Below are 12,323 nucleotides of genomic sequence, written 5' to 3'. Positions count from 1 at the left end.
CACCTGGTGCAAAGCCCTGGGCTTGCTGCCCTGTGTTACAAATCAGGCAGATAACAAACACAAGATAATGCCAGCCAGGGCCGCCTTTAATCCCAGAGGCAGAGGCAGGCAGGATCTCTTTGAGTTCGAGGCCAGCCTGGTCTGCAGGAGCTAGTTCCAGGACAGGCTCCAAAGCTACAGAGAGACCCTGTCTAAAATAACAAGTAACCAGTTGTGCACTCCCAAGTCCTAGCATAAGACAGCCAGACTCTTCTAAACCAAAATGGGAGTAGGAAGAAAGCTTGATTGGCAAAACTTTGGAAGCACGAGGACCAGGGTTCAACCCTAAAACTGGGTTAAAAAAAAAAAGCCAAGTCGGGGCTGGAGATGGCTCAGAGGTTAAGAGTACTGGATGCTCTTCCAGAGGGTCTGAGTTCAATTCCCAGCAACCACATGGTGACTCACAACCATCTACTATGAGATCTGGTGCCCTCTTCTGGTGTGCAAGCATACACGCAGACAGAACACTATACATAATAAACCTTAAAAAAAAAAAAAATCTACAGAGCAAGTTCCAGAACAGCCAGGACTGTAACAGAGAGAAACCCTGTCTCAAAAAACCAAAAATAAAGTTGAGGGGCTTGAGGCAGCTCGGAGAGGTGACTGAATACTTGAGGTTTCTAAACACACTGATGGCATACACCTTCAATCCTAGCACTTGGCACAAACAGGCAGATCTGAGTTGGCTGGAAGTTAAGCACACTTAACTTAGGACTTGGATTCGGCCATGTAAATAAATGGTGGATCACACCAGTCTGTACAGGGGATGCGACACCCTCTTCTGGTCTCTGCAGAACCTGGGCATATATTGCACACACACATAAATAACTTAGAATTTTTAAATAGACAGCAACTGAACAAACCCACATGCACTTACACATATCCATAAAAACCATGCACAGGCTAGGCTGTATCCCCTGGGTTCTGCCCATAATGCACTGCACAACAAACTAAGCCAAGTCCTTCCTGCCACCTCCAAACCACATATGGACCAGAGAAGATGCTTTTTAAAGTGGCTGGATGTGGTGGCACACACCTATAATCCCAGCACTGGGGAGGCAGGGCAGGCACACACCTTGAGTTTGAGGCCTGTCTGGTCTACACAATGAGTTCCATGACAGTTAGGGCTATAATATAGACCATATCTCAAAAAGACCATAACACAGAAAAAAAAAACCATTAAAACCCTAGGATGTTTATTACAAAGGTAAACCCTGATCCTTGAGTTGGGCTTATCGGTAGGATTTCTGGTATCGAGCACGGGCACCAGGACCTCCGAACTTTTTGGATTCACAGCGCCGAGGATCAGCTACAAGCAGGGTCCGATCATACTGGATGAGGATATCTTTGATCTCCTTCTTAGAGGCCTCATCCACATCTGAAGATGAAGGGACAAGATTCAAATAGCCAAAGTCTTCAACTTGGTCTCCACACTCACCCTCCCACCAGGAAGGACCATGGCTCACTCACACTTTTGGTAGTAGGCCACCAGGGCTTTCGAGATGGACTGCCGGATAGCTGCAAGACACAAGGGAAAAGTTCTGTGAAAATCCAGTCTTGCTCCAGGAGCTGATGTCACAGCCACTGGCCCCGATCCAGAGACTCACCATAAATTTGGGCCACATGACCACCACCCTTCACACGGACCCGGATATCCACACCCGCGAATCGCTCCTTGCCCAGCAGCAGAACAGGCTCCAGTAACTAGAGGAATGGAAGATGAACAAGTCTAGGTCTGACCCCGGACAGCTTAGTCACCCCCCTCAGGAGTTCTGCTTCTCAGTGTGGACCCTGACACCACGACAAAGGAAGACTCAAAGCAGCTAAGTGGAAAGATTATTGCTGCAGGGGCAAAAAGCCACAGGCAACCTATCCTGGAATCCCGGTGTCCTTCAGATTCATATGCCCATGGAGAACGGAAGAGGGTCCCAAATACCCCGAAGCTAGAATCATGGAATGACAGGCAGATATGACATCCCCTGAACAGGAAACAAACCCATGGTCTCTGGTCTCAGAATACTGGTAGGGATGACATCCCCAAGACAATCTGCTGACAGTGCAAGCTCCGACCCGAGCAGCCTGCCCTTCCCTCCTCTCCTGACTCTTCCTTACTGCTTTAGCTCACATCCCAGGCCTAACTATTTTGGATCAAGTTATGTCCAGCATTTAGGACTAGCCCATCTAGAAGCTCCATGGCGACCGGATCCAGAGCCAACTCGGCCACTGCTGTTTCCCCAATGCACAACGTGGCATACATAAAAATCCTTCAAATAAATAAACTGACAGCCAATAACCAAATCCCACCACACAAGCAATACATTCTTTTCCTTTGAGAGGAATGAAATTTAAGATAAGTATCTTCACAACAGGTAGTGGTAGCACACACCTTTAATCCCAACACTTGGGAGACAGGAGAGCCAGGACTGCTATACAGAGAAATCGTATGGAGAAACTGGCGATCTAAATCCCACACCTCTCTTAACTCAGAGAGGCTCAGATCATATTTACTCAGCTACCACACTCTGAAGGGTACCTAGTGCCCTTCCCATTTAAAAAGTTTTTTCAAGGTAGCATTTCTTAGTGTGGCCTTGGCTGTCCTGAGAGAGGACTGTCTCTGGGTATGGAATGATAGGATTAAGGGACAATTCGCCACCACGAGGCTTCTAGTGGCATTGTCAGGAATGCAGTCATCACTGAACAGTCTGAAGCGCGATGTTCCTTCTTACATGTACCAAAACTCATACACCAATGAGTTCTGGGTTGCAAAAGAGGATTTATTTTTGCACCTGTCTCTAAAATTTTTGTCCACCAGTTAAACAAAAACCCATACAAGTGCTACCAATCTTAGATTCTGGAGGACCCCGCTGGATTTTCTTTCCCAGATTTTCACCCTGTAGCCCATGCCGACCTAAACCGCACTTTGCTAGGATCGACTCTAACTCGTGGCACTGTTCCCCTGGGTGCTAGAATTATACACATGAACCAGGACATTTCTACTAGAGAAATCGACAATCATGTACTATATACACTATGCTATCCCCCGGGGCCACTCGCTCCTCGCAGGGCAGATTATACTCTTCAACGTCCTACGTTTTATTATCCCAGCTAGGAAATCACGTTTTCCCAGCCCAAGCACAGACCACTACGTAAGTCATTCTCCTTTTCACACCTCAACTTCTAATAATCCCGGGGCCTTTGCTTCCGTCTCTCCGCCTCCCAGATGCCCGCGCCCGACCCCAACACCTTGTACTGCAGCGTGCGCGGCTCGATCATCTCCAGGGGACGTCCGTTCACCTTGATGAGCCCATTCCCCCGTTTGCAGTGCGCCACGGCTGTGGCTGTCTTCTGTGGAAGGAGAGGGAGACAGAGAGGCTCGTGAGATCGGGGCCCTGGCTCTCAGGATGGACTCCAGATCTCTGATGTCTCCCAGCCCCAGCCTCCCCCGGCTCCTTCCATCCCTCCCCTGGCACACCTTGCGTCCGAAGACTTGCACGGACTGCAGCGGACCCTTGGCCGGCATAGCTGCGAATATGAACACGAGGTCCTCACCGCTCGGCGCCGCCACCGGAAAAGGAAAGCTCGGGGCCGCTTCGGCCGATTTTCAGGGTCTGCGCAGGCGCTTTGAGTGCTGTTTCACGACAGAAGCGAGCTTTGCGGCCGACGTTAAAACCCAGCCGGGGACGACTGATTCGCGGAGGGAACGCCCTCGCGAGGGGTGGGGCGGTCCTGGAGGGCGGAAGGGACGGAGCGAAGAGGGATTGGGCGGGGACTTGGTCCGCACCTCCAGAGAAGTGCTGCGGGGTTGCCTTTCCATTGTTTTTCCGCGGGCGTGGTCGTCTTGAGTTTTGGCCAATTCGTACACAGTCCTGCTTCGTGATTCTGTCCTTCGGCCCTCCTTCTGGCTGATTCTCACCCTCCCCCCCCCCCAATACTGACCGCCTTCCTCCCTCCCTGACTTTTCCCCCGCCCCGGGATCCCCATCCGTGTCTTCATAACTCCACCTCACTAAGTCAAGCTCCCAGCATCTTGTTCCCCAGAACCCCTCTTCCCTAGAATTCTTGTCTCCTCGAACCCTCCCCCGCGAATCCCTGCCTATCGGAGTCTCCTCTTCCTTGCAAAGAGGTGCAAAAATAAATCCTCTTTTGCAACCCAGAACTCATTGGTGTATGAGTTTTGGTACATGTAAGAAGGAACATCGCGCGCCACACAGTTCAGTGATGACTGCATTCCTGATAATGCCACTCAGAGACACACCCTTACAGGCCGCTTTCAAAGCTCTCCTGAACTCCCTTCTGCAAGTCTTAAACTGGATTCATCCTAGCGTGCCCGTTCTGCACCCGCCTTCGCCGGAATTACCACCTCTTTGGCAGCTCCTCTCCTCGGGAACTGCTCCTTTGAAATTATTCCTCCCAGGATGGCCCTCACCTAGACCCATCTTCAGAGCAGTTCTCCTAAACGATCTTTATCTGGAATCCCCCAAATCGGCCTGTTTTAAGATTTAATATTTTTATTTATTTGTTTGGTGGGTTAGTTTGGTTTTTTCGAGACAGGGTTTGTTGGAGTCTGTCCTGAAACTCTCTGTAGACCAGGCTGGCCTCGAACTCACAGAGATCCACCTGCCTCTGCCTCCCAAGTGCTGGGATTAAAGGCGTGCGCCACCACCGCCCGGCCTGATTTAATTTTATGAGTTCAGGTTCCCGAGAGAGGCTTCCAATCTCCCTGGAAGTGTGGTTTATAGGGTGTCTGTGTGCCACCCAACTTGGGCACCAGGAACGAAACTCAGGTCCTCTAAAAGCAGTAGGTGATTTTACCTACCGAGCCATCTTTCGGGCCTCCAAATTCCAGTGCTCCCCTAAACACCGCACCCTAAGTCTCTACCGCACAGGATTCTCCAGCCTACCAATCCCATCTGAGGAAACCCAGGTTTTAGTTTTTCCATCGTACCCACCCCTAGAATTCTCCTAAGTCAAGGGGTTCCCTCACAGGGCTGTGGCTTTTGTACAGTCGCCTCTGTCTCTCTGGCAGCACAGGGTGTAGGGACTCCCCATGTCAGAGACTTGGAAACAGTTGGAGGGCAGGGTTGTCAACATGGATGACAAGGTGGGGTCATGTACAGCTGTAATACCAGCACTTGAAGGTGGAGGAAGAAGGATTGGGAGGGGTACAGATCCTTCCTCTCCAATCCTCCAATACAGTATGAGTTTCTGGGTTACATGTGACCTTGCCTCGGAAAGAAACAAGTTGGTGAAATGCCCAAGTCTGAGGACCCAAGTTTGATCCTAGGACTCATAGGATAAAAAGAGAAAACTCCTGCAAGAGGTCCTCTGACCTCCACACATGCACTGTGGTACACACAAACAGACTCCCACTTAAATGTAATAAAAACTAAACGCGTGCGCGCACGCGCGCGCGCACACACGCACACACACACACACACACACACACACAGTCAGTCTGGTTTTCAGAGAGTGTTCCAGGTCAGCCAGGGCTAAGTAGTCTAAACAAAGCAAAATGTGGCACTGTCCACACTTGAGGGACCCACCCCCTTGGTAGCGGCAACGCCTTCCCGAAGCTGGAAAATTAGGGAGAAACCACTGGGCGCTGTGTGTATACACTGACGCATGCCTGAACATGTGCACAGGAAAACAGTGTGGCAGATGTTCTGGCTGTCATATTTCTGACCCACTTTGGAAGATAAATGTATTCAGACACAGATGGTAATTATAATGATTACATCCACATTTAACCAGTGCTTACTCTACGCCAGGTGCTGATCTAATCTAAATACATTGAGTATGTTGGGTGATGTACTCTCCACGATAATTCCATGAGGTGGGCAGGGCCACCATGTGTAGGTTTGACATCTACAAAACACAGTATTTGTCCTGGACACTGTAGATTCATATTTGTCAACTGACAGCAGATGACAGTAAAATACCTTGTCCTAATCCATTGGTTCTTCTGCCTGCCCAGCCCTTACCCCCCAGTCTGTCCTCAGTCTCTTTGACTGGCTGGAATTCACAATGTAACTAAGAGACGGCTTTAAACCCCTGATCTTCCTGCTTCCACCTCCCCAGTTCTGGGGCTATGCATGTGCACGACTACATCCAATTTTAGAATTGTCCTATGGAGTGATATTTCATTTGTAATTTAATACATAAAGCTTGCCTCAAGATCAGAGAGTAAAACAGCCCCACTGGTCAGTCTTACAGACCGGGCAGTGGTAACACACACCTTTAATCCCAGTAGCCACACTAGTTCCTTAGACACCGGGCCTTAGAGAAAATTATAGAACTGGAGAAGACAGCCCTCAATCTCAGTCTAATTCAGAGAGTCTCGGGCAGGACTGCCATTAGACTGAGGTAGAGGTAAGAACCAGTAGCTGGTTGTTTTACTTTCCTGTTTTCTGTTTTGTTTTGTTACAGATGGTTGTGAGCTACCATGTGGTTGCTGGGAATTGAACTCAGGACCTTTGGAAGAGCAGGCAATGCTCTTAACCACTGAGCCATCTCTCCAGTCCCTGTTTTTGTTTTTTCAAAACAGGGTTCCTCTGTGTAAGTCCTAGCTGTCCTGAAACTAGTTCTTGTAGACCAGGCTGGCCTCAAACTCACAGAGATCTGCCTGCCTCTGCCTCCCAAGTGCTGGGACTAAAGGCATGAGCCACCACTGCCTGGCTGTTTTGCTTTTCTTTTCTTAATATTTATTTATTTATTATGTATACAATATTTGTCTGTGTGTATCTTTATTTTATTTATTTATTTATTTGTTTGTTTATTTATTTATTTTTTGGTTTTTCGAGACAGGGTTTCTCTGTAGCTTTGGTACCTGTCCCGGAACTAGTTCTTGTAGACCAGGCTGGCCTCAAACTCACAGAGATCCGCCTGCCTCTGCCTCCCGAGTGCTGGGATTAAAGGCGTGCACCACCACCGCCCGGCTTCTTTTTTTATTTTTGAGACAGGGTTTCTCTGTAGTTTTTGGTGCCTGTCCTGGAACTAGCTCTTGTGTACCAGGCTGACCTTGAACTCACAGAGATCCGCTTGCCTCTGCCTCCCAAATTCTGGGATTAAAGACAGGCACCACCACCACCTGGCTTTGTTTTGCTTTTCTGACCTTCAAGTTGAACCCCAATTTCTCTTTCTGAGTTTTTATTAATCATGCTTCAGTCTGGCACGTGGCAGTGGTGGTGCAAGCCTTTAATCCTAGCATTTGCAGAAGCAAAGATAGGTGGAGCTCTGAGTTTGAGACCAGCCTGGTCTACAGAGTGAGTTCCAGGACAGTCAGTACTGTTTCACAGAGAAACCCTGTCTCAAAAAACAAAAAACAAAACCAAACAAAAAAAAAAAAGAAAAGAAAAGAAAGGAAGAGGGGCTGGAGAGATGGCTCAGAGGTTAAGAGCATTGCCTGCTCTTCCAAAGGTCCTGAGTTCAAATCCCAGCAACCACATGGTGGCTCACAACCATCTGTAATGAGGTCTGGTGCCTTCTTCTGGCCTGCAGTCACACACACAGAATATTGTATACATAATAAATAAATAAATATTAAAAAAAAAGAAAGGAAGAAAAAAAGAAAGGAAGGAAGGAAGGAAGAAAGGAAGAAAGAAAGAAAGAAAGAAAGAAAGAGATTCTAGGTTCAATCACTACTCCGGTTAAAAAGTAAATACTCAGCTGGACGGTGGTGGCGCACGCCTTTAATCCCAGCACTTGGGAGGCAAAGGCAGGTGGATCTCTGGGAGTTTGAGGCCAGCTTGGTCTACAAGAACTAGTTCCAGGGGCTGGAGAGATGGCTCAGTGGTTAAGAGCATTACCTGTTCTTCCAAAGGTCCTGAGTTCAATTCCCAGCAACCACATGGTGGCTCACAACTATCTGTAAAGAGGTCTGCTGCCCTCTTCTGGCCTGCAGGCATGCACACAGATAGAATATTGTATGCATAATAAATAAATATTTAAAAAAAAAAAGAACTAGTTCCAGGACAGGAACCAAAAGCTACGGAGAAACCCTGTCTCGAAAATAAAAAAAAAAAAAAAAAAAAAAAGTAAATACTCCAGGTGGTGGTGGCACACACCTTTAATCCCAGCACTCAGGAGGCAGAGGCAGGCAAATCTCTCTGAATTTGGGGCCAGCCTGGTCTACAAGAGCTAGTTCCAGGATCCAAAGCTACAGAGAAATCCAGTCTCGAAAAACAAAACAAAACAAAACAAAACAAAAAAGGTAAATACATTCAAGGCAGCTGCCTACAGAAATCCCTCATGCAGCCCTGTAAACCTGCCTGGTTTTTGTTTTGTTTTCCTGGTATTTTATATGTGTATTATATGTGTACATGTTTTGCCTGCATGGATGTCTGTGTGTTTCACATGAGTGCAGTACCTGCAGGTGTCAGATGAAGAGGATGAATCCCCTAGAAACAGAGATACAGTTGTGAGCTGCTAGGTGGGGGCTGGGAATCACACCAGAGTCCTCTGTAAAGGCCAATGCTTTTAACCCATGAGTCATCTCTCCAGCCCTCACCTACTTTCCTAAACTGTAACTCAAACACTATCTCCCTCTTCCTCCACTTCTTTTTTCCTCCAGATACTGGCCTAAAAAGCCTAAGCATGGTTTCACTGATGCTCGGACTCCTAGCTTTCTCATGCTCTCTGTTGGGTCCAGGGGGGTCGCACAAAGATGGGAACAGACCACCAAAGTATAATAAACCAGAAGCAAACTTTATTCCAGAAACCAGAATCCAGGAAAAAAATTAAAAAACACCTCCATGGAGTACAAAAAGCTTATCAGTTAGCTGAGACCACAGCCAGAGATGGTTTGCATAAGACTGTGGCAGAGGCCAGTTTCTGAATCCATCTTTTTATAGTAGGGGCACCAAGCATTATGTCTGAACAAAGGAATTTTTACAATCTCAAGGTAAAACTCAGATACAGATTGCGTTACTTTACAATCTCCATTAACAGAGTCTTAGTTAAACTAGTGTTTGTTCTTACTCTTGTCTTAGTACTTCCAGGTGGTGTTTACTGAAGCCCTGTGCTGTCCCCTTTGATGCTGCCAGCTTCACAGAGCAGGGATAATGTGTAACCCAGAGGTCATATTTCCTAAAAGTTGACTCAGCTCATATCTGTAGGTTGGCTCTCAGTTTGCAGAGAGATGCTTTGGCCTTGTGAATAGAGCTATGGGTTGTAAAGCGAAATAACCCACTGTTAATAGTTAATCCTCATGCTGCTGACTCTTCTCATTTTCCTAGACTTATAACTTTATAAAGTTTTTTATTTCTACGTTCTTATCTTTGGAATCAACATTTTTATATTCTTATTCTTGGACCCTTCACTCTCTAAAACCCCCTCCCTTTCCACCACACGGCTGCTTGGCAACCTCCATTACTGAATATACTTGCTTTCTTGGACCCTAACTCAAAAAGACATGCGTCACTTCTTCGTCTACATCTCCCTGCTCCTGGCAGCAACTGCTGGGGGTGACAGCTTGTCAGTCCTGCTGCTTTACTCTCAGAACCTGGGTGGAGGGATGGTTCAGCTTGTGAGAGTACTTGGTGCTCTTCCGAAGGACCCTTTTGAGTCCCAACACCTTCACGGTGTTTCAGTTTCACAATCATCTGTAACTCCAGGTGCAGGGGACCCAACAACCTGCTCTGGCCTCCCAGGGCACCAGGAACACACATGGTACACAGACATACCTATAGGCAAATATCCACACACATAAAAATAAAAATTTGAAAATCTAATAAATTTGTCCTTGAGATTAAAAGGAAAAAAATTCATATTTGTAATCCCAGCGTTTGGGAGGCAGAGGCCATGAGATTCATTCAAAATTAGTCTGGTCTATATATAATGAGTTCAAAGCCAGCCAGAACCACAGGGTGAGACTTTGTCTTTTTAAAACAAGTCATCCATTTTTGTTTTGGGTTTAGTTAGTTTGTTTGTTTTAAGATTTACTTATTTAGCCGGGCAATGGTGGCGCATACCTTTAATCCCAGCACTTGGGAGGCAGAGGCAGGCGGATCTCTGTGAGTTCGAAACCAGCCTGGTCTACAGAGCTAGTTCCAGGACAGGCTCCAAAGCCACAGAGAAACCCTGTCTCGAAAAACCAAAAAAAAAAAAAAAAAAAAAAAAAAAAAAAAAAAGATTTGCTTATATATTAAGTATACAGTGGTCTGTTTGCATATATCCTTGCAGGCCAGAAGAGGGCAGCATATTTCACTACAGATGGTTGTGAGCCACCATGTAGTTGCTGGGAATTGAGCTCAAGACCTTTGGAAGTATAGCCAGTGCTCTTAACCTCTGAGCCATCTCTCCAGCCCTGGTCTTGGTTTTTTGAGACAGGGTTTCTCTGTAGCTTTGGAGCCTGTCCTGGAACTAGCTCTTGTAGACCAGGCTGTCCTCAAACTCACAGAGATCCACCTGCCTCTGCCTCCCAAGTGCTGGGATTAAAGGGGTGCGCCACCACCACGCTGCAAGTCATGAATTTTTTAAAAAGGAAAGAAAACCAAAACTAAACTTTATGAAGGCCTGATTTACACACAGTGGAAGGCCACAGGTAACGTGCATATTCTGGCTTCAGGCAGACACTGCCCCATTTCCACCTCCCGTGCTCCCTTCCCAGTCAGCCTCCAGGCTCAGCTGCATGCACCCACTAATCTGCTTTCCCTGTGAATAGCTTGGTTTTGCTTGCTGGGGAGTTTTGTCTGAATGGGATCACAGGCTCTGCTAGATCCAGCTCCCTGGCTCTTTCACTGGTGTTGGAAATTAATATGTGTTTCTCGGTAGTTTGGTGTAATTTTTGTCTCCCCCTCCCCCATTTAGTTGTTTGAAGAAAGGGTCTCCTTTTTTCATCCAGGTCACCTGGAACTTCAGATTCTCCTCCCTCAGTGCCAAGTGCTAGGATTATAGGTGGGTACCACTACTTCTAGCTGAAGCATGGGACTTTGTTTATTGTGTGTATATATGTGTGTGTTGGGGGGAGAGTATGTGCGTGACATAACATGGACATGGAGGTCAGAAGACAACTTTTAGACAACTATATCAAACTCGAATTCTCAGGCTTGGCAGCAAGATCCTTTAATCTGATGAGCCATAGAGATGAACCAAATGTGTCATTCTTATTTATTTCTCTTTTTTTCTTTCTTCATATTTTATGTTGTCTGCGTGAATTCCTGTTCACTACATGAATGCAGTACCTCCAGAGGCCAGAAGAGACTGGAATTACAGATGGTTGTGAGCTGTGAGGGCCGGGAATGGAAGCCAGGCCCTGGCCAGGGCAGCCAGGGTTCTGACAGTTGAGTCACGTCCCCAGTTTCAGGGCTTTTGCTTTTGGTTACAAGGTCTCACTCTGAGCCTGGCTGTCCTAGAACTGCATGGACTTGCTTGTTTTGTGCGCTCCACACCTCACACTTTCTCTCAACCTTCCATCTTGTGTCTATATTAAAGTGTTTTTAAATAACGGGGCAAAGTGGCGCACACGTTTAATTCCAGCCTCGGGGAGGCAGAAGCAGAAGTGAGCTGATATCTGTGAGTTCGAGATCATCCAGGTTACACAGTGAGGCCCTGTCTCCTTCTCTTTTTCTTTTTTAAATTTTGTATATCTGTGCCTGTTAGTATGCCTGCAGGCCAGGAGAGGGCACCAGATCTCATTATAGATGGTTGGGAGCCACCACGTGGCTGCTGGGAATTGAACTCAGGACCTCTGGAAGGTCAGCCAGTGCTCTTAACCACTGTGTTATCTCTCCAGCCCAAGGCCCTGTCTTAAAAAAAAAAAAAAAAGCCGGGCGGTGGTGGCGCACGCCTTTAATCCCAGCACTTGGGAGGCAGAGGCAGGAGGATCTCTGTGAGTTCGAGACCAGCCTGGTCTACAAGAGCTAGTTCCAGGACAGGCTCCAAAACCACAGAGAAACCCTGTCTCGAAAAACCAAAAAAAAAAAAAAAAAAAAAAAAGTCTTTAATAAAACGTGCTGCACTGCTGGGCGGTGGTGGCGCACACCTATAATCCCAGCACTCGAACTCCGTGAGTTCGAGGGAGGCCCGGCTGGTCTACAAGAGCTAGTTCCAGGACAGGCCCCAAAGCTACAGATAAACCCTGTCTCGAAAAACCAAAAAGAAAAAAAAGGAAAAAAAAAAACCATGCTGTACTAAAGTGGCAATTTTTTTTTTTCCATTTTGGTTTTTCGAGACAGGATTTCGCTGTGTAGCTCTGGCCGTCCTGGAACGACCTCTAGTAGATCAGGCTGGCCTTGAATTCACGGAGGCCGTCTGCTCGCCCAGTGCTGGGATTAAAAGAGTACGCCA

General features: G+C 47.1%; 1 protein-coding gene, 1 non-coding gene and 1 pseudogene across 2 annotated transcripts; 1 reads left to right on the top strand and 2 right to left on the bottom strand.

Moving 5' to 3' along the window:
- Positions 1–1,218: 1,218 nt before the first annotated feature.
- Positions 1,219–3,672, bottom strand: Rps16 (ribosomal protein S16). The gene is made up of 5 exons (XM_041653800.1): positions 3,512–3,672; positions 3,283–3,384; positions 1,647–1,743; positions 1,510–1,557; positions 1,219–1,417 (listed from the first exon to the last, which is right to left on the bottom strand). The coding sequence occupies exons 1-5, from the start codon at positions 3,557–3,559 to the stop codon at positions 1,272–1,274; spliced, it is 441 nt and encodes a 146-aa protein (XP_041509734.1). The 5' UTR covers positions 3,560–3,672; the 3' UTR covers positions 1,219–1,271.
- LOC121450256 lies at positions 2,751–2,876 on the bottom strand. The gene has a single exon (XR_005974581.1). It is a non-coding gene; the product is annotated as a small nucleolar RNA SNORA40 (small nucleolar RNA).
- Positions 3,673–4,139: 467 nt separating the features above from the next.
- Positions 4,140–4,236, top strand: LOC121450258 (annotated as a pseudogene).
- Positions 4,237–12,323: the final 8,087 nt, after the last annotated feature.

This window comes from Microtus oregoni, unplaced genomic scaffold (genome assembly GCF_018167655.1).
Source record: "Microtus oregoni isolate MIOR12 unplaced genomic scaffold, Mior012 000006F_ref0000085, whole genome shotgun sequence".
In the NCBI taxonomy this organism is placed as follows: Eukaryota; Metazoa; Chordata; class Mammalia; order Rodentia; family Cricetidae; genus Microtus; species Microtus oregoni.
The sequence above is the reverse complement of the archived record's forward strand: the minus strand, read 5'-3'. Positions and strand labels throughout refer to the sequence as shown.